A 27,052-nucleotide genomic window follows, 5' to 3' on the forward strand; every position below is an offset into this window, starting at 1 on the left:
CATCTAGCAAATATTTACACAGAAAAACTATTAAACACAGCGCAGAGCTTACTGTTCCCAGCGTGGAGTCATCGCCTCATCATAAGAGCTGTGTATGAACATGTGTATGAACATACCGGTAACCTCAAACAGCACCACTCCGCTCATACTGGTATTTCTGAAACGGTCCTGTTCACACATGATCTCTTAAAGTCGCCCTGGTGAAAATCCAGCTTTTAATGTTGTTTATGTGTCTATGTGGTGTTTTTAATCTGCTTTAAGACAAACCGTGTGTAACTTCATAAGTCGACATCATTGCTGAGTATTTCCTCCTTAAAACTGCAGTGAACCAAAGACAGTCTCAAACACACACTTTGAAATCGCTGGTGTTTCTGACGTCACAAACTACCTTGTAACCAATCAGATCAACGTGTGATCGTCAACCAGTGGATCTCTGAGCTGAGTGAGTGAGTGGAGGCGGGGCTCATTTGCATATTCATAGGACCGCGCATACTAAATGAGGCGAGGGTGTCGAGTTACACTCAAGATATTTTAAGGCATGAAGACATTTTTTTCAAGGAAAAAAACTTTTAAATATGTAATTTTGGTGATTAAAGATGAGTTTTAAGGGATACAATTATTGACTAGAGTGAACTTTAAATGCTGTGTGTGTTAAACTGGCTTATGTCTCCTCATTGTGCCTTTTTAAAGAGCGCAATAATCACGGTTACATTAAATAACTATGATCAGATGGCTATTTAATAATCGAGACAGGCCAGCTAACCATATAGCCTATCATATCTGTACATCACTTGCATTGATACGCTCATCTCTGACTGATCATATTCTGTGAAGCTGCTTTGAAACTAATCGTATTGTGAAAAGCCCAATACTATAAATAAACTTGAGCTGAGCTGAATGGTTTCGGTAAGACTCTCCCAGATTCATAAGGCTAAAAGTAGACTAGATTCTGATATTCACGAAACACCGGCTAAACATTATTATTTTATACTTAAAGTAAAACTGCAAGCATGAGTAATAAAGGGGAGAGAACCAATATGATCATTCTTCATTCTCCGTCATGATGCCCACAATAAATGACTAATGATCATAAACAGCAGATAGCAGGCCTCCGCTTGAGCAATGCTGCTGTGTGTGTGTGTGTGTGTGTGTGTGTGTGTGTGTGTGTGTGTGTGTGTGAAAGCTATCCGCTAGCATTCCTATTGATATAAACTCCACGCAGGAACAATACAAACTGTGACGGATCACTTTACATGTCAGACAGACGCTCGAGAAATGATGAACTGTAAATGCTGGTCCGGTTCAGGGCGATTCCTGACAGAATAAACCGCGTTAAACACCTTATGATGCACTGAAAGTCTTTTCAACCCTTGCTTGAAAGCGTGTCCAGACTAATACAAATACTAATAATAATTCTTTAGTGCTTAAAGCAAACCTAGGGATCTATGATTTCAGTAATGCAGAAAATAAAAGGATTTGGGTAACACCATTTTAAGGTGACGTGGTTACACTTTACTGCACATGCTTACTAGTAATAACAGTAAATGATGTATAATTACAAGTCACTAACCTTAAACCAAAACCTAACCATAACTCTATAGTAAGTACATGTTCAATTAATATTACAATGTTACCATGTCACCTTAAAATAAAGCGTAACCAGGATGTTGATTTTCATTTGATTAAGAGATGAATTAGGCTAAATTGTTCATGTTTAATGCCTTGGTGTTATTACCACCTTTTGATAATACATTTGGAATAAATTATAAATCCAAAATCATTTAAGCAGACAACACAGTATTTCAAAAAAAAAAAAAAAAAAAACACTTCTATACACACACACACACATATATATATATATAAATTCAACTTATTAGACATGGATTTTGGCCCTAATTTTTTTATTTTTGTTAAACTTTTAATAAATTGTTGTATAATTTCATTAATTAATTGATTAGTATCATGATTTTAATTCATAAGAACATGTTTTTTGTTTTTTATAACTATACTTTAATTTAAGCATTAAAATGGAATCCAGAATTTTTTTTAAAATAAATTTGGGAAAAAATAAAACAGAATTTGGGAAAAATAAAATGAATTTCATACAGGGAACTATGAGGGGCCGTTCACACGAGAAGAACCTTTGTATGCGTTTCGGTCGTACATTTACAACGTCGTTTCGTTTTGCATACGGGATTCAAAGAGCAAGTTTTTGAAAACAATAGCGCTATTGTCTCCATATTAACTATTAAAAACGCAGACGTCATGCGTTTCTTTACAGTGACAGTGAGCAGAATACAGCGGTTTTAGTGCTTTTCACATTTTGACAACGTTGTCGTCTCTACGCAAAACATGCAAAGGAAAAACGTTTCCATTTTTAGTACATCGTTGTCGTGTAAGCGTCCCCCAAACCTCAGCGTAAGCGTCTTAGTATCAGCACCGTGCAAAGGTTCCAGATCAAACATATGAAGAGCTGCACGACACACTGTTATGCAGAGAAAAGAGCCACACAAAGCCATTAATACAGAAGAAGGTGCAGCACCTGACATCATATAGTTATAGTATATCTAAAGTAAAAAGTATAGTGCTTCTCTAGCTGAAGTATCATCACCAAAAACCTCGATTTTTGCACCGAAATGCAAAGTGAAATGTGTGGCGACTCTTTAAAAAGCCTGTGCGCCAACTACAGTGATGTCATCAACATGCTGCGGTCTGACGCTTGGGGAAAGGAGACTGGGTGCATTGAAATATCAAGCAATGCAATATTCATAATATCGTCAATGAAAGAGAATGAGTGAAGGGTCTGGATTATTGTGTGAGGCGCTGAATATTCAACTTAATAAAGATTGACATTTAGTTTCTTTTTCCAAAATGTCACAACACAAACTTAATGTTTCAGGGTCGCCGTTTGACCTCAAGTTGACAGAAGTGCGTCAATGCAGAGCCCTGAAGGACCAGAGGCCTCATTAATGAGCGCTGCGTCGCACAAAACAGGCCCTGAAAGAGCCGGACGCCACGTCACACGCATGAGATGGGATTTATAAAAACAAACTTGATGGGAAAAGTTGCGCACCTGCACGCAAACTCTGACCCGTTCGTACGAACATTCTGGAGACGGAGCAGTTTGGCGACACCGATGGTGATCTGAGGGACTGACGGATGATGAAGGAAAACCACTTTATGAGTCCTAATCATAAATACAGTGTATGGTCACAATAACAGTTCACATACATAAAAGAATGATTTAAACTACGATATACACATTTAGATTAAATATGCCATTCTCATTAATGGAGTTAAGCACTTAAATGACATGAAATCATTACTGAGACTGAGAAAAACTTTCTCTGAAATGTATTTTATACTATTTTGATTTATTATTCAAAAACAAGGCAAGGATAGGCTACTAAATTATATTTAGCAATGTAATGTGACGCACATATGCATCTCATATTTTCCAAATGTCTTGTACCGTTAAACATGTCATCACGTGGATGAATATGCATATGCAAATGATATGCAGATTGTTGTAAGCTCATATATGGTTATTTGCTTATCATCTGTATTGATTTTTGTCAATTGTTATATATTGTAAATCTCAAGACATGTAATATATTCATCCAAGTCTAAGTGGAAATCAACGTGGCAAATAACACTTTATATTTATGTCAACTTACAAAACAAATAAAGCAAATATGATTCAGCGAGAAGGTTGACTCTATAATGGCATATTTTTGACTCTGTCAATCATGACGTTTAATGAGATTCTGAAAAGCAAAGTTTCACTACACAATTTCTAGTGAAACAGGGAGAACATACATTTATTACATTGGTAGAACATTTAGACAATACTGTGGATCTCTGTAGTATCACCACTGGTATTATTTAAAGCACCATGCAAATACTATGGTAGCCTACATGAATAAGGTAATCATTCAATATCATGGTGGTATTACCATCAGATACCATCACAACATTTTATGTAATATGGACATGAAGCATTTCACTACAGCATAATGATCATTACTGCACCCTTTCAAGTATATTATACAATGCACACCTACATAATTCAAAGAACTATACAAATGGGTGAAAAACAACCTGCGCCTTATGGCACGCATAGCATAACCGTTCTCCTATTTATCACAATAATGCAAATGGAGATGTTCTTAATAACTAATGTCATACTTAATAGCTCTGGCTTTAACTTTAAATGCCAAACAGCATCACACAAGACAGCACATTCAGCACTGACTGACTCAGGTTAGCATTTATTTCTGCAATGGCTTTGCAACCACTTTGCATGAATTAGACCAACAATGGATACACACATGCACAACCTGGCAGAGATGCACGATAGGAAACCCGTAAATCTTCGTGTTTGGACAGCTCGACCATACGCTGAATCTGTTCGCCAGCGCATTCAGGATGCGTTTGAAACCGATATCTGCTATTTGTTTACAGTGCTGCGAATGTGTTTCTTACCATGTTGCTGCCTGTGCGACGGAATTCCCCCTCGGAAATGAACAGCAATAAATGACAGCACAAATATAAGAGGAAAATTCTGCTCTTGGTCTCGGTGTTTTGTCAAAAAAATGCTGGTTTTGACACAGCAGAAGCGTAACCTATTTTCCGTCTGTTTCCGTGGGTTTCACTGCAGTAGCGACGCGAGCACGAGCCGCAGGGCGGGGAGGGGGAGGAGCCTAGGAGGCGCGCTGTTATTGGACGAGAGCCGAAGGAGGCGGGGCTGAGACGCGCTGATGGGCGGGCCTTCGGTACACTACATCCGGGAAACCTTACTGCCTTCACCCTCACACAAGCACACGCACATACACACACTCACACAAACACACGCAAACACGACAATTTGCATATCAGGGAAGGTCCCTTCACAATGCAGGCGAACTCATGATGCGTTGAAGTCAAGTCCTCCTGGGAAGTTCGCATTTACGAGTTGAAAAGTCGTGTTTTCGACGTCAGATGCGTTCAAGTCACTTTCGTGGGAACAAGATGGCGGCGCACCTTCTCCCTTACGAAAATTAACCATGTTTTTACTACAAATAAAATAAAACAAAACAAAAACAAAACATGGTTATTATAGTTAAACCACGGTTACTGCAAATTAAACATGGTTATGCTACACTAACCATAGCTTTTCCATGGTATTTGTTGTTAAACTGGTTCTCAATCTGGCAATAGTAACTATGGTTACTAAACTTTTACCATAATAAAACCATGGTTGATTTTCTTTAGGGATATTTAACTACACAAAAGTACAATAAGGTTTTTAATCTCCCAGAAAATGAAGAACAGAGAATGTGCATCAGGTGTGCATTGTTTTTTAATGTTTTTTAATTGATTTAAGCCACTTTCGTGATTATATTGTTATATTACAATGCTATTATATTTTGAGCAAGTAGCTTATTTTGTTGTATATGCTAAATATATTGTATATATATATATATATATATATATATTTTTTTTTTTTTTTGTATAAGCCTGACAATACTGCTAAATACCTATAAGTATTATGGTATTCCCCTGACAAGCCCCCAACTTGTAAAGACTAGGGTTTAAAGGGATAGTTTTGAAAAATAAAATGCTGTCATCATTTACTCACCCTCAAGTTGTTCTAAACCTGTATGAGTTTCTTTCTTCTGTTGAACACAGAAGAAGATATTCTAAAGAATGTTGTTAATCAAACAGTTGATGGCACCCATTGACTTCCATAGTAGGAAAAAATAAAAATACTATATATAGTATATATATATATATATATATATATATATATATATATATATATATATATATATATATATAGGGTGAATACTGGCAAAGTGGGACAATCGGTAAAGTGGGACAGTTAAGCTTCTTAATTTCTATCTTTACATGTAAATGATTCCATTACTAAAAATCAACACTGAGCTCATAAGCAAGTATGTGATAAAAAAAAAAAAAAGATTCTGTGGCTATGACATCACTTCCGGGGGTGTGGCACACCATATTCAACAACCTTACAGTGAACCGTGATGGTAAAGTAAAATGACAGCATTCTGAGGTGAATAATGTTAAGATTATAAAAATTAAAACACTCATGGATCATTTGTAATTGTTACATATTTTGTTATGTAATGGTGAATCAGAATTTGTAAAAATCACATTCATATGAATCTTTTTTTGTTGTTTTTTTTATGTGATTTTGACACTGTCCCAGTTTGCCAATAATGTATTGTTAAACTGGGACAGGGTATTACTGGCAAACTGGGACAGCCATTTAAGTCATTCTAATGGGGGAATTGAGTACCCTTTTTGTATGCCCCTCATAAATTTAGTTAGCTAGCTAGATATTTCAACAAAGATTGTAAACTGATTTTAAAAAACAATGCCAATTCCAAAAAACAAGAAAGATGGAGGGTAAAAACTTTGCAATATTTGCAAAAAACTTTTCAACAAAAAGGAATGAAACTTAGCCTGTGTGGAATACAGTTAGCCTATAAGAAGAAATGTTTATGAAGATTTCTAAAAAAAAAATTATTTATATGAAATAAACTAAACCCAATACAAAATATTGTGGACAGGCGAGGGAGGGAGGGGTGGAAAGAATCTGCTGTACCTGCACCCCTCCTTAAAAAAAGTGATTTTTATTATTTTTGTTGTTGTTGTTTATATTGTTATTGTGTATTTAATTCATTGGGCCTACATTTGAATAACAATTTAATGTGTTTGAAGTGTCCCAGTTTGATAGTAGGCCTATAGCGCCTGGACAAATGTGGTGTGGGGTCCATGTGTGTTTGAGGAAGAGTCATCCATCCTGTGTTTAATGTTTCTTTCTTTTTTATTCTGTATAGTAGAGTAGAGCACTTAAGCTATTTAGAATAGTATCATATGAGGGGCTAAGACATTTGGATCATAATAAAACATTATGCAGAAGGTAAATTATCAGAAAGTGTCCCACTTTACCAGTAATGTCTGGTTACCAACATCTTTAAAATATCTTCTTTTGTGAAGAATAAGAAAGAAACTCATACAGGTTTGGAACAACATGAGGGCGAGTCATTTTTGGGTGAACTATCCCTTTAAAGAAAATCCCGAGCTTCCCACTCATATACGAGTTTGTGGTGGAAAAATCCTGAACTTCCACTAACAAATCACTGGAGTTTGGGTCATTTCTATTTAGCAGTTCATTTTCATGTCCATCCCAAAACATTGAAATGTTCAATGTAAAAAAAAATAAAAATAAAATGTAGCCCTGGCTTTTTATTTCATAAATATCACTTCATATGCTGCTTGTTAGTCCTCGTTACCTGTTAGCACAAACATCAGTAAGTGTAGCAATGGATGGGATGAATTCTGAGATGTTTTGCTGTAATTAATTGACACTCTCAGAGTGTCTCTTGGCTGTATAAAATAAATGTATTATTATTGTTCTATTCTGAAAGTCTGGTATCGCCTTAGAAGTGCTTTTTTAAATAAGCACAAACGTTAAATTAAATTTGAATTAAAAACTAATTACATTTTAAACTGCTTAACAGGACTGGAAATTCAAGCATCACAATTCAAAATGAAAGTAGACTTCATACTGTAATAACTCTGACTCCTCTATAAATAGACCATCATAGCAGCATTATAGCAAGATTTCTCCTGTGGCTGTTTATCTGATATTAGATGCATATTATTCCCCTGTTGGCACATCCGTGAGATGGGCGTAGGCCTACTGTTTTACATCTTTATGTTAAAACCTCATCTGATTGAGTTATCCGGTTTCATAAACTCTAAGACTTTAGGTTTACTATACGGTTTAAAGTGGTTTACTCCACCTTACGTTAAGGTCTTAGCGTGGTCTTGTGGTCTTACCGCTTTTAAGATGTGAAGGTCTTAACATGTTTCATGAACATGCTAAAACATCATCCTCTTGATATGTTCAAGAACTAGGCTGCAGCGCCACCTGCTGGATGCTCAGCCAAATGATAATCATCTCTGGTTGCGTTTACACTTGGTAAATCACCGTGATCCCATCAAGCAGATCGGATCATTAGCCAATGAGGACATGGCGCGTTTACATTTGTTCACGTTAAGTATGGCCTCTGCATCTGGTAAACTGATTGGATTTCTGTTTCCTGATAATATATTTAAATTAGGTCTGTGGCACGACACCAGATTAGGAGATGATACACATTAAACAATGTCCCAGTTGCTTTCACTCACTCACTTTACCTCCCAGTCTCCCAGTACGAAGGAATACTTCCAGAGTTGATCATACAAAAATAACTGGGTTGATCATGTTAAACAAGTCACATCACCGATCATCGGGGTTTAAGGTTATCGTTAGCATTTCTTGATGCGGCATCAGACTGTGTTCAGTGAAAATGGTTTTCTAAAAGTACTCCTGAGCACATGTGGCAGTATTTAACAGAGTAGCATGATGGTTTCTCATGCAGTGCCATCTGAGGGCTCAAAGGTCACGCACATTCGACAGAGGTCTCCTGCCTTGCCCAACACAGATTTCTCTGGATTCCCTGAATCTTTTCACAATATTATGTATGGAAGATGGTGAAAGACGTAAGTTCTTTGCAATCTTGCATTGAGAAGTGTAATTTTTGAATTGTTTGACAATTCTCTCATGATATTTGCCACAAAGTGATGAGCCATGACCCATCTTTGCTTACAAAGACTGAGAAGAACACGATTCCCCCAACTATTACCAGTTCACCTGCTCATTGTGTTTTCACTGTTTCAAAAGAGTTGCATAGTCTAAACTTGAATAATCTTTTCACTTTTATTTTGCCTCTTTCCCAACATTTTTGGAGTGTGTTACAGCCGTCAAAATCAACATTTGTTTATATTTACAAAATACAATTATGTTGTTCAGTGAAAACATTGGAAAACTTTTCTCTGTACTTTTGTCAGTTAAAGAAAAGAAGGTTCAAGAGAATGAGCACGTCACAGATTCTTGATTTTATTGCATTTTACAAAATGTCCCAACTTCTCTGGAAATGGGGTTGTACATCCACTAACAGTTATTGCACGTATATATCACAATGCACCATGACAAAATACTCATAAAAACACACACTATAGAAGGTATATTCACATCGTAAAATTGACAATGAAAATGCTACATTGACAAACGGTATAATAACAATTCTATCATAAAGTCTATATAAAATCTGTAAACTCGTATATAAAAGTAAACTTCATCCTCACGGATTTCTTCAGAGGTAGACAACTGGAAGGAACTGCAAAGACAACACTACAACAAACAGGGTAAAGTGCAGCTCAAATACAACAATCTGATTTTCCAGCAGACAAATCCAGTAAAACTCTCATTTAAAGGGATGGTTCGGAGTAAGATCAGCCTAGGGTCCTTTGCACCATGACCTCGAGCCACACACCCCCCAGAAGCCTTTTCTCCCTTGGTTGAACATTATTAAAGTTAGAGCTTATTTAGAGATATCAGCCGATGGTTTAGTGCAGGCGCTAACGGATCCAATGATGTATCTGGTAAATTACCGCACTAATAATGCCCAGAATGCACCAAACTTCTACAGTAGCACAAATAGGTTCTGTACTCATAAAACGAGGCATTGGAAAGTTTGTAAGTACATCAGGAGTTTATTTAAATAACACTTGCCTGATGGCTAATGCTACCGCTAACCCGGACGTCGACGTCACTTCCGTGATTAGGGAAAAGCACGTAAAAGCCAGTATATCCAACATTTTTTATAAATTTTTTTCCAAAGTGTTGACAACTTAGTGTTAAGGCGAGACACTACAGGTGAATAGGGTACATTTTTAACTAGCAGATATCATCATGAAACTTTCCCAGTTGATTACCTACATTAAGATGAGAAACAAATGTATTACAAGTTTTCTGTAATTTAATGTTTAAATATGCAAATTAGGCAATATCTAATTAAATATGTGCTAATTTGCATATATAAAAAAAACCCGAAATCTGAGTATTGGATAAAGCCAGGTTTAAAAAAAAATTTTCATTGAGTTCACATATTAGATGGGAAAAAAATTACAGAGGGATTTATGGATATCTACTTTTGTTCTCCTGTAAATCAGAATATACTGTCAATAGCCTTAAAAAAAATATTTTCGCCATGTTTTTTGGAATAAAATGTTATATAAATCAGGCTAGGAATAATATATTTACAAATCCCTCTGTAAATGTCTTCATGATATAACTAGGTACAAGACTGGAGAGTTTGGTGTATATCGGTGCTACTGAAGTGGAGATTTCGGAGAGAAAAGTCATTTTGAGAAAACAGGCTTTAAAGATTTATCATCAGCCAATGAGATTCCGCATTCAGCCCTTTTACTTTCACGATTGGTTGCTGATAAAAAGGAAATGACCATATTGTACAGGAGAGAGAGAGAGCTTTCCAGCGGTGTGTGTGATGACAGGGAGCAGCATGTTGATTAAGAACGCCAACTTTTGTTGAATTTATGAGAAATCTACAGACGCAAACAGACAAAGTGTAGTAAAATAAAGCCCTAAATGTGTATTTCTGATTTTTTTTCACCACAAGTCTGAAAGAAGACGTTATTAAAGACAAATATCTCAAAATTGACCAGTAAAAAAAAAAAAAAGATGTTTTTGCCTGCCGTGTCTCGCCTTAACTAATAATTGTTGCAAACTGGTACTACCAACAAAATATTAGCTTATTCCTGGACCTGGGCGTCGTTACACTACATCCTTATGCATCGCTTTCTGCCAGGACTTTTACAGGCTTTTCCCTAATCACTGAAGTGATGTTGACGTCCGGGTTAGCGGTAGCATTAGCCATCATCAAGCGTTTGGCTCGAGGTCATGGTGCAAAGGACACTAGGTTGGTTTTACTCCGATCCATCCCTTTAACTTCATCACAATAGCTACTCTAATACGGTCTTAGGAAAGGCTATCCGCCGATTCATGTCTCAGTGTGTTGTTTAGGGAGGGCTAGCTCTTCGTAAGATTGTCTTCACTCTCACACACACACTCACACGTCGTTCACAGAAACAGCTCTTTGTTGATCCACATGAGTGTGCGCGTGTCGTTGGGTTTGCACTCGTACTCGATGCTGTTGAAGCTGTTCCCCCATTGGCAGTGGTCCCTCTTGTTGTAGTTGTAGAACTTGACCTGCCAGACGGTCTCGAAAAGACCCGCCTGAGTGAACTGTCACACACAGAAACATCACACACATCAGGTGACACTCTTGCTCTTACACTCACTTACACAAAAATGTTCCAATGGGTGTTTTTGCAGAGCATTTCAGGTTCCCCAAAGAGCCTTTCAGTGAACATTTTAATCATCTGAAGAACTTTTCCTCCACTATAAACAACCTTTGGTGGAATGGAAAAATTATATCGATGTTAAAGGAGTAGTTCACTTCAGAATTACTCCCTCACGTCCTCCAAGATGTTCATGTCTGTCTTTCTTCAGTCGAAAAGAAACTAAGGTTTTTGAGGGAAACATTCCAGGATGTTCCTCCATATAGTGACTTCAATGGGGTCCAACGGGTTGAAGGTCCAAATGTGAGTTTCAGTGCAGCTTCAAAGTCTCGACACGATCCAGCCGAGGAATAAGAGTCTTATCTAGACAAACCAGTGGACATTTTATAACAAATATATACTTTTTAACCACAAATGCTGGTCTTGCACTAGCTGTGATGCGCCACACATTATGTAATCAGGTTGAAAGGTCAAGCGTGACGTAGGCGGAGAGGCGGAGGCCGTGGGGGAGAGAAAATCATCAGGAAATGATCAATCTGAAGTGAACTAATCCTTTAAAGGTTCTTAATAGAACCATAGATGCCAATAAAGAACCTTTATGTTCTTCTGCAGGCTTTTATAATGTGTTTTATAGGCTCTGTGTTGAAATGGTGTACTTCTTATTTCCAAGGGAACCTTTCAAAAGTAATTCTCACCTGTATGTTGACTTGAACGGGTTGCCTCTCTCCACTTTTGGTGTGTGTTACTCCCTCGGTGTCATACATCCCAGTGTACACTACAGACTGAGGGTCTTTAGACTGTTGCTCCAAAGGGAACGTCACGCCACCGACGGTCATGGATCTGAGGAATGAGACGTGAGAGAGGGAGACTGACACGACAACAACCAAAAATACACAAATAGTACAGTACAACAGGGCTAAAGGCACACCGGGGTTAAAGGCGCCTTTGTATTTTATTCTCCTCTAAAATATTAGATGGTATAAATTTGTCTGATCCGTGATGCGATCGCAGGGAGCAGCGCAATGTTATTTCTGTGCTCATTTGATCTAATATTTGATGTTTTTTAAAACGTTGATTTAAGTAGCAAACGAGAATCGCTAAAATTATTGAACATATTTCGAGACAAAGGACTTGTTAATTATTTTCAAGCTAGTTTTGTTAAAGCTAATTAAAGCAACAATTTTTCAATAAGAAGAATAAGTACATATAGAATAATATATATATATATATATATATTGCCGTTGCATGTCATGCTGTTGGGGCGAAAGGCACAATAATTAACATGATAGTGAACGGCTGGCTGACCTTTCCATTTGTTGACATGACATGGTTAGATTCAGATGGAAATATCATTTATTAAGTTGGGTGCCCACCTTAGAGATAATCACCCTAATGAATCCATCATATTTAAAAATATGATCATATCATATTTATTGTTATTACTGTAAATCTAGATTGCACTCAAGATTCTAAATCTAGATTACAAGAATATTCAGATTGCAACATCTATTTGATTTGACATTAGCCTAGATATCTGTAGACCTTCGTGTAACGGAATAGGATACACACATTACAACATGCAGCCCGTCAGATAAAGTTGATGCCTTAATCGTCTGGATTTGACTGCCAAAGGAAGCAATCTGTCAGTGCATGAGATGAACACACAATCCTGTAGGATAAACCCACAATCATGGCATCCCAAATGTATCTATCACGAGATGTTACATCCAATATTCTTAGTTGCTTTCAGTTAATTTTTCTTTTTCTTGAAATAGCTACGTTTGAATGCCAATGCAGTCTAAAATAATAATTCAGCATTTTTATCTTGTATATGTCAAAGTAGGCTACTATGTTATCCATCACTGTACAATGGTGCATATTGGTCATTGTAATTTTACATCACATCTACACAAAATAAACCTGCTATTCTGTCTCAACGTTGATGCAAACGAAGCGTTATGCAAACAATAGATTCAGTAGGCTATAAGTTCACTTACAAATAGACTAATGTACTCACGTCGCCTCAACTGCTCCCGGTTTGACGACCACGTCGACCTTGTATTTCGTTCCCGTCAGTAATTTGATGGTTCTGCTCTGACCGAATCTCGTCCCGTCCGATTTGAAGAACACGGGTCCGTTATTCGGGGTGGTTTTCAGCGAAACGCCGATTTTAATCAGTTGGGGAATGTCTGCCATGATGCAAAAGACGGTCAGGTGTGAGGAAACAGGTCAGGATATTTCAGGCTGAAGTAAATCGGTGTACTCGAGTGGAAACCCGTGAAAACCGCATGCAGAAAGCACGTCCAAAGTCATGTCTGCTGTTCCTGTCCAATAATCCCCTACACAAACATAATCCCAACAAGCGAGCGACCTAATGAGATCAAGAGAGAGAAGCAGTGTAGCCCAGATTACACCAATACTACAACATCCTTGCATTTGGTTTATCGATCATTTAAATAAGTTTCTACATGTTGCTCAAGGACACCAACCAAGTCAAGTCTCATCCGTTAGTCAAGATTAGATGGATGATGGGTGAGTGTTATCACTGAAAAATAGTAGCATAAAATTAGCATTTTTGCTTTTAGTATGACAATGGTATGCCTTACTATCAGCTAGTGTGCCCCAAAACAATGGCAAAATTCATATTTAGAAGATATAAGCATTCAAAACGTAGTCTCTCTCTTCTGCCAATATGGATCAATGATTTTGATGACATCACTCTGCACTTCAGCTTCTCATCAGATTTTCTGTCCAATCAAATGCTCTCTAGAATCTGAAGCTCCGCCCCCTATATTATAAACAGACGCTGAAGCTGAAATTGGTCACATTTTCACATATTTACTGTTTTCTACGTGGTGAATGGCACATAGTGCACTATATAGGGGATAGGGAACGATTCAGACATTGTAAATATGCTTTCCATTGGGGCGAATGAAGTCTGGTTCGTCGTTAGTGTCACGTGAACCACCGAAGCTTCGGTCCAGAGACACGACACACAGAGCGGATCATATGAGCGAGTCGCAACAGAAAACGTATCAGACCGGTTTGAGTTCTGCACAGAATGCTGTATTATAAAGAGAGATGTAGGAGATTAGGAGGAGAAACGGTTCGAGATCAGGAGGAAACAGTGTCTGAGCTGTGATAAACTAAACGCTATTGGCTATTTTTAAAAAGGGGAGGTGTTCGATATGTCCCGCCCCTCTTCCTGTCACAGTGGAAATTACGTAATAATGCTGCACGTTTTAAGGCACTTTAGTGGGACTTTAACTACACCCAAACCCAGCCCTACCCACAACTTCTCCCTAATATCAGAGGAAAATAATAGATGACTAAGAATGTTGTAAAAGCCTCTTACCCTTGTTGTAAGCCTATACTTGACATTAACTGTAAACTTAATTCTCAAATCTGATTGGCATACTACAATGTTGTTCCAAGATCAACAAGGATGCTGTTTTATTTAAAACCAAGTATGTAAATTACATGTTAAGCATGAGCTCATATGACTAAGAATCAGTAGTATTCCATTTTCTGTTAAATGTAAGTTTATTTTAATAGAACTTTTCACTAAACACACTCAGAAAGTGCCTCTTTCTAAGTCATCATGTACATTTATAATCATTCAGTAAAATTACACATATTATATATATAGAATAAGAAGTACAATGGTATTGTCTGTTACATAATAGCACCACCTGAGTAGTTTGTGTCTTTGTAAACGTGGTTGTGCCACTGTAGATCGGGTAATAAGATCGAGCTTATGAATTCATAGACCATGACGCCATGGCAATACTCTCACTTCCTTTCAAAACCACTTGTGAAAACACCTCTCATTTGGTTGATTTTTTTTAAAAGATGTTGTTGTTTTTTTACATCAACAATCATGTAATTTAGCACAAAGTTCTTAAGCTGTGGGATTTTAAGCAGTGCACAATTGAATAATATTTCAAATTCTCAAACGTGTGTTGCACCTGTGATGTCTCTTCGAACACGACGAAGGCTGGGTCTTTCTCCAGTGACCGCGAGAACGCAATGTACAACTCTTTTGTAACACCTCAGACTCACTTCATTCAACTTCCTGTGAAAGAACTGTTTCTCTCACCAAGCTAATGTGATTTGCTGAAGTATTGTTCCAGTGCGCTCTCTCTTCAATGCTGCAACAAAATTGGTTCAGTGAACGACCTTCTATCAGTAAACCAATTTTTGAGAAGTGATTAAAATGTTCTAGATGTTAAATGGCGGTTTTTCAGATATTGAAAGGCACGGAAAATGTTTGTTCCAGGAGATAAAAATGATACACAGTACTCAACATTTGAAGTAGATCAAAAAAAGTTCATCAAAGTTGTTCTAAGACAAGAACGGGTGTTGTTCAAAACTCATGTATAACTTTGATGAAAGGTTTTGATCCACTTCAAATGTATATTAGGACCAGAATGGACACAAGTATGACTGAAAAAAGCTCTTTTTGTCATCATCACTCATCAGGGTTGTTAATCTTTAGCCTTTGACTCATTTACCGTGGGCTGAAAACACAGAGGAAACTAGTCTGACCAAGTCAGGCAGTGTGCAACTTCCCTTTCATCAGAAAATGTCTATAACTGTCAAGCGAGGCTGCGCGTCACAGGCACAGAATCTGCTGAAGCGTATGGGTCTCACATCCACCACTCCCTGAAGAAGATAACGAGTCGAGCTCTGTAGTTTACAGCTATGGAACCAACAAGAATCAGAGAGGGATACTTGGTGAAAAAGGTAAGTCTTGGAGTTTCATCTTGCACTATAGCTTTTCTATGTTTAACAATATCACTGGAAAGCAAGAATACGGGTAATTTCACTGACCAGAACTGAAGAAACAGAGACGTACCGCAAAACGCTGATGTCATGTGATGATGCTTTGTCATTTGTTTCCCATGAAGTTATGAAGTTGCTCCAATTTGGGAACAGAAGTAAAAACATCCTCTTTCTTTCTAAAAAAAAAAAAACAATCATACACTCAGAAAAAAAGGTACAAAAGGGACAGTACCCTTCAAAAGGGTTCTAATATGTACCATTTAGGTACTAATATGTACACTTTTGGTACCAATATGTACCTTTTAGGGACTAATATACACTCTTTAGGTACAAAGGTGTACCTTTTGAAAAGATACCACCACAGTGACAGCTTTTGTACCTTTTTTTCTGAGAGTGAGAAAGAACCGTAAAGGTCAAAAATGAAAAGATTTCCATTGTTCCATTGAACTCTCACAAAGTGTTCGATGTGGACATTCTTGAGATGGAATTTTCCTGTTTCTCTGTGAAAAACTGTAATAAAAAATGTGTGCATCAGGATCCGGCAACTGAAAGTATAGTAGAAGTCCGACCACAACATATGCGTGTCCTAAAATACAGAAGTGAAAATGACAGAAATCGAATGCTTGCACTTCACTAAGTGTTGTTGCAAACAGCCCATGTAATCCTTCATGTGAAAGTTTTTGTTTACTTTAAAGGTCTTCATTTTTGGCCGTTTTAGGAAGCTAAAGTGATGTTGTTTGCAGGGCACAGTGCTGAACTCATGGAAAGTGGTGTGGGTGGTGTTAGCAGATGATGGCGTAGAGTTTTACAAGAAGAAGACCGACAGCAGTCCGAAGGGAATGATCCCTCTGAAGGGAGCGAAGCTGACCAGCCCATGCCAGGATTTCACTAAGAGAACGGTGGAGGAATCACACGTCTTTTAAACCAATATACCTCTGGCCATTTATATGCCAAAAATTGTTTTTGCGTGCATATGATTATGTGTAAATGGCACGAGAAATAAAATTTGTGCTATAGATACGCACTTTCAAGAGATCGTGTTGGACATATCTTGATTTTTTCATTGGTAAAACTTTACAAAAAGGTCCATTAGTTAATATTAGTTAATGTTTTAACTAACAATGAGCAATACATTTGTTACAGTATTTATAAACCGTTGTTAATGTTAGTTCACGGTTCATTAACTAATGTTAACAAATACAACTTTTGATTTTGATAATGTATTAGTAAATGTTGAAATTAATATCAACTAAGATTAATAAATGCTGAAGTAGGATTGTTCATTCTTAGTTCATGTTAGCTAAGGTAGTTAACTAATGAACCTTATTGTAAAGTGTTGCCATTTCATTAATATTTTCGACAGCTGGTGTTTAAGGTCAGTTCTGCTAAGAACCAGGACCATTTCTTCCAAGCGACGCATCTGGAGGAACGGGAGCTCTGGGTTAAAGATATCAAGAGAGCGATCGCTTGTTTACAGGGGGGAAAGAAGTTTGCCAGGAAATCAACGCGCCGATCCATTCGATTACCAGAAAATGTTAACCTGAGGTATGATTTCCGTTATAAAACTGCACTTAAATAAACAAAATCATACTTTTGGACCAACTTAAAAAAAAAGAAGATAAATCTAAAAACATTTTGTTAGTCAATCTTTAATTTAATTCACTTGCAAAGACACCTTTTAAAGACATTAAAGTCCCCCTGTGGTGAAAATCCAGCTTTTAATGTTGTTTATGTGTCTATGTGGTGTGTTTAATATGCTTTAAGACAAAGCATGTGTAAAGTCATAAGTCGACACCATTGCTGAGTATTTCCTCCTTAAAACTGCAGTGAACCAAAGACAGTCTCAAAAACACGCTTTGAAATCGCTGGTGTTTCTGACGTCACAAACTACCTTGTAACCAATCAGATCAACGTGTGATCGTCAACCAGTGAATCTCTGAGCTGAGTGAGTGAGTGGAGGCGGGGCTCATTTGCATATTCATAGAACCGCATATACTAAATGAGGCAAAGGTGTCGAGTTACATTCAAGATATTTTAAGGAATGAAGTTTCAAGGAAAACAGTTTTAAATATGTCATTTTGGTGATCAAAGATGATTTTACAATTATTGACGCAGGGGGACTTTAAAGTCGGCATGAAAATGAAGTTGCTCTAGTCTTTTCTCCTCTATTGTGTCGAATATTCGAGTGAAACGCTTCTGGAAAGAGAGCAAATGTGGGCGGGGCTTGATTGTGTCTGTGGGGAATTGATTGGATGATTGGATGGTTGTGGTTTGCTATTGGCTGATCTCATGTGAGTGACAGGTTGCCCCGCCCTCATCATCAGAGAAGAGAAGAGATGCTGCAAGAGGAACTTATTCTGATTCAAGATGATAAAGTGATAAGTTTGAAAGTCCCGTCTGTGAACTGTAAAACTGTTAAAACATTGCCTTTGTTCTGTCTGTTCTCAGTGAACTGTATGTTTTAATGAAAGATCCAGACAGCGGTGTTAAAGAGATGAAGCTAGAGAAGGACAAAAGGCTGTTTAATCACTGTTTCACAGGTGAGATATTCATTTCAGAACATAATAAAATAAAGAACTAGGCAAAACCTCTGATACTCTAAAATATGCTGGGTCAAATATGGACAAACCCAGGCATTGGGTTACATTTTCAAATAAAAAATCTACTCAATCTCTCTAATCTTCCTTTCTGCAAGATTTGGGTTACACTTTACAATAAGGTTCATTAGTTAACATTAGTTAACTTACCTTAGTTAACATGGACTAAGGATGAACAATACTTCTACAACATTAATTTATCTCAGTTAATATTAATTTCAACATTTACTAATACATTATTAAAATCAAAGGTTGTATTTGTTAACATTAGTTAATGCACCGTGAACTAACGTGAACACACAATGAACAGCTGTATTTTTTTAACTAACATTAACAAAGATTAATAAATACAGTAACAAATGTATTGCTCATTGTTTGTTCATGTTAGTTAATACACAAACTAATGTTAACTAATGAACCTTATTGTAAAGTGTTACCAAGATTTGTTTCCCTGTAAATGTGTTGTGGTGATGTTCCTGCAGGGAGCGCAGTGGTCGACTGGTTGATCTCCGAGGGGAAGGCCAGGAACCGTCCCGAGGGAGTGATGTTGGCCACCGGGCTCCTCACCGAGGGGTTCCTGCAGGCCGCGGGGGACGTGTCCAAAGACGGGGCGGAGAAAGGAGCAGAGTGTGTTTTCTTGGACCAAACGGAGGCTCTTTATTATTTTGTAAGCTTACAAATCATACACGGCATGGCTCTATTCCAAAACTAAGTGATCTCTCAGAAAGACAGAAAAAAGTGGGGTACAACAGCTTGTCACTGGGGCAGAACATTTAAAGAGCACCTATTAAGCTTTTGTACATATTCAGCTTTTTAAAATGTTGCTGTTTGAGAGTGAAAAAGCTCCAGTTCTTCTCTATATCAGTGTCAGTGTTTCCGAACTCCTGAAACGCCTCCATTCTTGAGTTTCTTCCGGGAACGAACACATCAAAATATTCCTCATTATAATAATTCATACGCAGGGGCGGGGTCTGGTTGAGTTAGTTAGTAGTGTGTTAAGGGGCGGGACATTTCCCAAACACACTCGAAGCGCTCGACCAATCACAACACACTGCTCCAGTCGACCAATCAGAGCACAGTGTGCTTTTCAGAAGGAGGGGCTTCATAGAGACAGGAAGTAAACAGAGCGTTACTGACAGACTGGGAAGAGAGGAGCCGCAACAATGGAGAATATGAGGAAAATAATGTTTTTTGACATTTAAGCATGAAAACTAAATCAAAAACTAAATCAAGACTGTGGGGGACAGTAGATCCAAGTGCAGTGAAATATTTATTGGGGTAATCCGTACTCACAATCAGTTCAGGCAAATGGTCAAAATCCAACAAGTCAATCCAAGAACATAAAACACGAACAAGAACAGGCAGCAAACAGGAACAGAAGTGTGAGGACATTAAACAAGGACTCCGTGACAAACACTGAAACTGACAGGGTATATATACACAAGTGCTAAACGAGGTGATGAGAAACAGCTGAACACAATGAACACTCAGTGACAGACAGGATCATGGGAAATGTAGTAACAGAGTGTAGGACACCGTGCGGGAAGAGGACCTCTAGTGGACCCCAGGGAAACACAACCAGACACTGTGACAAATATGGCCTCTTTAAAAGGACAAATGTGTACCTTATATCAACCCCAGAAAGGTGCCTATTTACAGGCCCTGTTTACACCTGGTATTAAGATGCGTTTTGGTCGATCACAAGTAGACGAGAGAGACATTGAAGCTTGTTTCCGCCACAGAATGAAAAATAAAAAAGGTCATTGCGACTTTTTATCTCAGAATTGCATGTTTATCTCGCAATTCCGACTTAATAACACACAATTGTGACTTTATATCTCGCAATTCTGAGAAATAAAGTCAGAGTTGCGAGATGTAAACTCACAGTTGTGAGATAAAAAGTTGCAATTATCTTTTAAAATGTTTTATTCTGTGGCGGAAACAAGCTTCCATAGAGACACATTCCCGTTTACACCTGGTGTTTAAATCTCTCTTTTGTCGACTTTCAACCACTTCAGTCCTGATTTCTTCGAGGGGAGGGTCTATGGGCGGGTTAATATAATGGGCTTTTTCAGATCTTTCGATATAATGGACAAAATAAGCTCATGCAATTTACATATGAACACAAACAGACGACGGAAAGAGCATCATCTTTCGTTTCTACCAGGCCGAACGCTGTGAGTGTGTGTTAGAATTCAGCAATGGTGAGAGAATCTTGTGCTCAGTGCGTTTTCCTCTTCAAACCAAACTTGGATGCTCGTGTTTACTAAGTAGAACATATCAAATTTGATCCCTTATGTCTCAAAGTTCGCTGTAGATTTTAGAATAGAGCCATATCATATTGTCCACATGCTATACATTTCAGTGACATTGCATGATGTGTATAAAGCATGTACTGTACAAAAAACAATGAAGTGTGAAAAACTGTGTGTCTGCGTGTGAACCGAGAGCTGTTGTTGAGACTGTGCGTGTGTGTTGATTTGCAGGCTGATAGTGGTTTCTTCTGTGAGGGCTACTCCAGTGATGAAGACGTGATCTTGAAGGAGGAGTTCAGAGGTGCGATAGTCAAACAGGGCTGTTTGCTGAAACAGGTACGCTAACACAGTAACACTTTACAATACGGTTCAATAGTTAACATTAGTTAACTACATTAGTTAGCATGAACTAATAATGAACTGCATTTATACAGCATTTATTAATCATTGTTAATGTTAATTTCAACATTTACTAATACATTATTCACATCTTGTTAACATTAGTTAATGCACTGTGAACTAACATGAACAAACAACGAACAGCTTCATTTTTATTAACTAATGTTAACAAAGATGAACAAATACAGCAACAAATTGTATTGAGTATAGGGCCGTCACGATGTTAGATTTTTCACACCACGGTTATTGTGGCCAAAAGAATTCACGATATCGATATATCGCGATATCTATAGAATCTATGGAGTCAAATAAATTTTTACTTTGTTTATATAGGCTAGTTTTTCTTTATTACCCAACAAACATAAGGATACTGATAAACACAAGGCACATGCATTTGTACTTGTTGCGTACTCAATCTATGGCACATTCTTGTGAAGGAAGACAAGCATGTGAAGTTTATCTGGTTTCAAACTGAAGCGAAACACTGTCTGAAGGTTTCCTGAAGAACTGAAAAGCTCTTAAATTTATTGTTGCACCGGCGCCAATAAAGTCATGCAGATAGCAGATATGAACAAAAAAATCAAGTGCAAATACAAATACAAAAATAAGATGAGTAAAGAAAACGGGGTTCTTAATAATCACCCTTTATTAAATATATGAACACAGAAACCCCCTGTTAATAGGTTAATGTCACGTTTCCCATTCCATGACTAGTAAAATAATAGCAATTTACTCTCTGTAAAATGGCGTAATCCGCAGGGTGATGGACACGGAGATGGGTAAAAAGGTTGATGGCTACACATTCTGTAGCACCGCGTGTGGGACAACTCGAGGTATCGCACACCGGACGCGCACTTTCTCAGTTTATGGCCAGCAATATTCTTATGTTTAAAGGGTTAGTTCACCCAAAAATGAAAATTCTGTCAGTAATTACTCACCCTCATGTTGTTCAACCCCGTAAGACTTTCGTTCATCTTCGGAACACAAATTAAGATATTTTTGATTAAATCTGAGAGCTGTCTCACTCCTCCATAGGCTTCTAAGACACTATAACTTGCTGGCCCAGAAAATGTATTAAAGACATCGTTAATATAGTCCAAGTGACTCCGGTGGCTCAATCTTAAGTTTATAAAGCGACGAGAATACTTTTTGTGCGCGAAAACAAACAAAAATAACGACTTTATTCCACTTTTCATTTCCTTCTCTCTCTGTGCCTCGAGTTAGTTTACGTAGTGTTTTTGCGCAGCGCGTCTGTGTTGCACATCATCACGCATCACACACATGACCAGCATCGCCCAATAGTGAGCCTACGTGGTGACGTGCAACACAGACGCGCTACGCAACAACACTACGTAAACTGTGAGCTACGTAAACAATGAGCTTTCAGTTCAACCTTTAAATAGTTGGTCAGTGTTCCTCAGATTCCCTCCCTCTTCCCCAGCTCCACCTGTATAGATTAGCTATAGTTCATCTTATAGATGCTATTTGCGTAGCAGATCTATTCAGGGGTGTGTTTCCCGTACAACAGCGTAACTCGCTGCTTCACTACCATAGTCAAATGCATCGTTGAAGAAATAAACCGGCTAGTCACGGCTGTTTCCCGAAACCGTATTGTCGCAAATTGGTCGTTTAACCACGTTGGTTAATGATGTCACACAGGTGGTGGAGTAATGACTTCTTTTAATGAAACTGTTTGAGATAGAATTAATGCTTGATGTTTTTCTATAAATTTCGGGCCTAAGGACTATTTCTCATTTTTCTGAGCTGTCGATCCAAACACACAACTTTGCGATGCTGTTTGCGAATGTTCGTTGGAACGATGGTTTCGGGAAACACAGGCTCGTTGAACAATTCTGATAACGACAGAACTTGTGTCCATAGTTGGCTAACGATGCTTTTGGGAAACACACCCCTGTCCAAGACCAAATACAATAACATTATCATATCATTACCATGCTAAACTCTTCAGAGAATTGTCAAATGCACTAAAATGACATTCAGTATCAAAGGAAAAAAGGGTTTGCAAGCAGTAGAGATTGAACTGTTGAACAGACACCTGTCATTAATATACTAAAAGAAATATTTATGAAAGTAGGTAACACTTTGCAATGAAGTCTCTTTTGTTAACACTACTAAGTATTTAAAGTATTTATAAGACATTTCATCTTTATTTCTTATACAGGGTCATCGGCGAAAGAACTGGAAAGTCAGAAAGTTTATCCTTAGAGATGATCCTGCTTATATCCACTACTATGATCCCACCAAGGTAAGCATGTTCCTGTCATCTTCAAATATATATATATATATATTAAGTGCAGTGTTGAAATGGTCTGGTGTGTGTGTCTCTGTAAGGGGGAAGATGATCCGCTCGGCTCTATTCACCTGCGTGGCTCAGTAGTGACTGCGGTGGAATATGTGCCTGATGGTATGACGACTAGTCCATCTAAATGATCCAACAAAACATGATGACAATAAAACATTTACATTGTAAAGCATTTATACATTATAGAATGCATGCAAATGTTTCTCTCTCTTGTAAACTCCTACAGCCAAGAAACAAGAGGTTGATGGGAATCTCTTTGAGATCATCACTTCGGATGAGACGCACTACTATCTTCAGGCGGCTACAGCGGATGAGCGCAAGGATTGGATCAAAGCCATTCAAATTGTTGCAAAGTCCGGGAAATAACAGGATTGGATCCATCCTGGTCAACAAACTCGTTCAATAAAGACATGCAGAGTTGGGATCTGTTTGAAAGAAAGTGTTGTCAACACACTAGCTATATCTCCTCTTCAGTATCTTCTAAAAATAAGGCATTTGTTGTTTCTTCACTTCCTCCATTTGACCAAAAAAAACATTATTGTGTAAAAAAACGAAAGAAAAACTCACAACAGTTAGAGAGAGGATGTGGGCAAATGTGGTTTTCACCAGAGATACTTAATGCTATTTATCTGTCCATCCAGAAATGTCAACACAGTGGAAAGAGTGTAAAGGGAATCTTCAATGTCCAGCATTTTCCTGTCTTTATTTAAAGCACTTCCTGTTTCTCATCTTGATTTTGTCCAAATATGGAGATGTCACAGTCCGGTGGTGCAACAAAAACCGTCAAAACAGCACAGCCCTTCTGCTATACCGCTGTATAAACTTACCGTTTTCTAATTTTATAACTTAGCATCCATCTATCAGTTATGAATTCACAGTGGAAGTACTTGGAGCAACACAATAAAAATGTAAAAACACTGTTTTCAAAAATGTGTTATATTTGGTAAATGTGAATAGTTAGAGGTTGTATTTCATCACTAGCATGGCTGTTTTTTATGTTTCCGCCATGGAATAAAAGAAAAAAGGTAATTGCAACTTTTTATCATTAAATTTGGACTTTTTTCCCCTCAGAATCAAGAGATTATATTTCGCAATTCAGACTTTATAACTCGCAAATCTGAGGGAAAAAAAAGTCTGAATTGTGAGATATAAACCTGTAAATGTGAGTTACAAAGTCCGAATTGCAAGATACAGTGCAATGCATAAGTTAATACACCCATGCTAAAGTTGACTAAAAAGAGGAATAAAAAATCATATTTTGGAAATTGAACTTAATGCCTTAATTTAAAAAATTAGGAAAAATCCAACCTTTAAGGACACCAATTTTCTTTGTGAATGAATAATGTATCGTAAATAAATAAATGTTCTTCCTTAAAATACATGGTGCATAAGTTAGTACACCCCTATGTTAAATTCCCATAGAGGCAGGCAGATTTTTATTTTTAAAGGCCAGTTACTTCATGGATCCAGGATACTATGCATCCTGATAAAGTTCCCTTGGCCTTTGGAATTAAAATAGCCCCACATCATCACATAGCATTCACCATACCTAGAGATTGGCATGGTTTTATTTCAGTTAGCCTAAAAGCTAGTTTGATTAGCATTGAGAGCAATACTATGTGATGATGTGGGGCTATTTTAATTCCAAAGGCCAAGGGAACTTTATCAGGATGCATAGTATCCTGGATCCATGAAGTTACTGGCCTTTAAAAATAAAAATCTGCCTGCCTCTATGGGAATTTAACATAGGGGTGTACTAACTTATGCACCATTAGCAACTTTAGCATGGGTGTATTAACTTATGCATTGCACGGTATAAAATCACAATTCTGCCATTTTCCCCTCAGAATTGTGAGCTAAAATGTCGCAGTAATGGACTTGGTCTACTTGCACAACTAGCTTACTTCCACATTCTACTTATTACAATGAGTTTCCGGTTTCAGCGTTCAGTGCACATACAGTTTATTTTTCAAAAGTCCTAGTTAATAGTTAGTTAATTGTGAGAATTTGACCCTAATCTAAAGTGAGTTTTAGATTTTGAAATGAATTTGACTGATAAAAAGGATTGCTTGTCCTTTAATAGTTTAATGAATTACTGCACGGTACTGTAGCAATACAGATATTTTTTTTGTACTGCCCCTTTAAGTACTTTCATTTTCTGTCACCTCCTCCCAAAACTATACTCTGGCAGGATTGGAGGAGAGGAAAATTAACGATGGAAATGAGTATATAGGGGTATGGTTTAAAGAGTATAGAGCGGTCATGTTCAACTGAAGAGGGGAGTGCGTTACATTCCCGTTGGAGGCAGTCATTGCGGGTGGATTTCGTGAGAAAAGTGTGTGTTTTCGGGCATCGTGGAGAGGAGGTAGTGCTGCTTGGTTAGCCTCTCGTTAGCGGGTGTGTCCTTTGGCCTACGAATGCTTTATCAAGTTTTGAATCGGACTGGAGTTTTGGAGCGTACTCCTAAATCGGTGGCTTGGTGGAGCAAGGAAAAAGATAGGAGCAAGACGGGCTGACGCTGCCGATGTTCCCGAGTCACTCTTTACCACCTGTGCTGCCAACTTAAGATTGTCACTGTGGTCTAGCGGTTAGGACTCCGCATTACCACGCAAGAGACCCGGGTTTAATTCTCGCCTTCGAAAAAATATATTTTTTATTGTTGGGTTCAAATTTTTTTTTTTCATTATTGGGCGACCACCGTTACAGTACATGCATGCCTTGAATTAATTTCAAATTTAATTCAATTCACGTTTATTTGTATAGCGCTTTTCACAGTACACATCATTTCAAAGCAGCTTTACAGAAAGCACTTGAGTCCATATTACAATTTAGAGTGTTATGTTATCAGAGGTGACTGTCTAAGCTATGCATTTCAGAAATGTACATAATTATACAAATCACAGTTAGCTAAAAATGTATTAAAGGTGCTCTAAGTGATGTTGGATGACGTCACTTCTTGTTGACGCTTAAAGTATTGTCAAACAAAACGGAGGCTAGCTCGACCCTCCCTCCTCCTCATCCGCGCACTAACCCCTCAAACCCCACCCCCAAATCCTTCTTGTCGGTTATTGGCTGGAACAGTTTGTTGTGTGGTGCGGGTTAGCCCAGTTTTTTTTTGTTTGTTTCCGTTTGTGGAGCCTGTGGTGTCCACAGAGACCGCGTTTTTTTTACAGTGTGTTCAGGGGATGGGCAGCTAGCAGATGGTGAGGAGATGTTTGCTGTAAGTGACAAAAAATGGTTTGGCTTAAAAAACGTGTGACATCGCTTAGAGCACCTTTAATTTAAAGAATGTAATAATTTAATGCAGATACAGTGGGCTCATTTAAGTAATTAATAGTTTTTTGTTAACAAATGATTAAGACATTTAGAAAATATATCATTGGTGCATGTTGATTCAGAGTTTGCGTCATCTGAAGTCTTCACAGGTGTTGGGCATCTGAAGTCTTGACAGGAGTTGGGCATCTGAAGTCTTC

The 27,052-nt window shown here is 37.8% G+C and overlaps 3 protein-coding genes across 7 annotated transcripts in view; 1 reads left to right on the top strand and 2 right to left on the bottom strand.

The window, feature by feature from the left end:
* Positions 1-4,667, bottom strand: part of ppp3r1a (protein phosphatase 3, regulatory subunit B, alpha a) — a 36,743-nt gene extending 32,076 nt beyond the window's left edge. The window contains exon 1 of the mRNA XM_084391467.1: positions 4,486-4,667. Coding sequence (XP_084247593.1) covers positions 4,486-4,488 — 3 coding nt within the window. The 5' untranslated portion in view covers positions 4,489-4,667. The remainder of the gene's footprint in view (positions 1-4,485) is intronic.
* A 4,265-nt stretch (positions 4,668-8,932) lies between these two features.
* On the bottom strand, positions 8,933-16,516 carry cnrip1b (cannabinoid receptor interacting protein 1b). 5 transcript variants are annotated; one of them, XM_084391465.1, is made up of 5 exons: positions 16,385-16,516; positions 16,079-16,181; positions 13,238-13,409; positions 11,916-12,060; positions 8,933-11,164 (listed from the first exon to the last, which is right to left on the bottom strand). In XM_084391465.1, the coding sequence occupies exons 2-5, from the start codon at positions 16,113-16,115 to the stop codon at positions 11,000-11,002; spliced, it is 519 nt and encodes a 172-aa protein (XP_084247591.1). In that variant the 5' UTR covers positions 16,116-16,181; positions 16,385-16,516; the 3' UTR covers positions 8,933-10,999. The 5 variants fall into 5 exon arrangements, 2 of the variants coding, with proteins under 2 accessions (XP_084247591.1, XP_084247592.1); XR_014625583.1 differs by lacking the exons at positions 16,079-16,181; positions 16,385-16,516 and having other exon boundaries at positions 8,933-9,631; positions 10,836-11,164; positions 13,238-13,569; XR_014625584.1 differs by lacking the exons at positions 16,079-16,181; positions 16,385-16,516 and having other exon boundaries at positions 8,933-9,378; positions 10,834-11,164; positions 13,238-13,569.
* Positions 13,597-24,619, top strand: plek (pleckstrin). Its single transcript, XM_084391460.1, has 10 exons — positions 13,597-13,752; positions 15,703-15,966; positions 16,749-16,904; positions 17,369-17,550; positions 18,454-18,545; positions 19,085-19,269; positions 21,089-21,193; positions 23,439-23,522; positions 23,609-23,681; positions 23,806-24,619. Exons 2-10 carry the CDS (start codon positions 15,925-15,927, stop codon positions 23,943-23,945), a joined length of 1,059 nt encoding a protein of 352 aa, XP_084247586.1. The 5' UTR covers positions 13,597-13,752; positions 15,703-15,924; the 3' UTR covers positions 23,946-24,619.
* The last annotated feature ends 2,433 nt before the right edge of the window (positions 24,620-27,052 follow it).

This window comes from Rutilus rutilus, assembly GCF_951802725.1.
Source record: "Rutilus rutilus genome assembly, chromosome: 20".
In the NCBI taxonomy this organism is placed as follows: domain Eukaryota; kingdom Metazoa; phylum Chordata; class Actinopteri; order Cypriniformes; family Leuciscidae; genus Rutilus; species Rutilus rutilus.

What these genes read in the sequence shown, in the direction of transcription:
- plek (XM_084391460.1), top strand. Translation starts at nt 15,925, where the DNA reads ATGGAACCAACAAGAATCAGAGAGGGATACTTGGTGAAAAAG. An exon ending in GTTTAATCACTGTTTCACAG is followed by an intron (nt 18,546 to 19,084) that starts GTGAGATATTCA and finishes ATGTTCCTGCAG; the next exon opens with GGAGCGCAGTGGTCGACTGG. An exon ending in CGGAGGCTCTTTATTATTTT is followed by an intron (nt 19,270 to 21,088) that starts GTAAGCTTACAA and finishes GTTGATTTGCAG; the next exon opens with GCTGATAGTGGTTTCTTCTG.
- cnrip1b (XM_084391465.1), bottom strand. Translation starts at nt 16,115, where the DNA reads ATGACAAAGCATCATCACATGACATCAGCGTTTTGCG. An exon ending in CATGACATCAGCGTTTTGCG is followed by an intron (nt 13,410 to 16,078) that starts GTACGTCTCTGT and finishes GCATCATGGCAG; the next exon opens with ACATTCCCCAACTGATTAAA. An exon ending in CCGTTCAAGTCAACATACAG is followed by an intron (nt 11,165 to 11,915) that starts GTGAGAATTACT and finishes TGTGTGTGACAG; the next exon opens with TTCACTCAGGCGGGTCTTTT.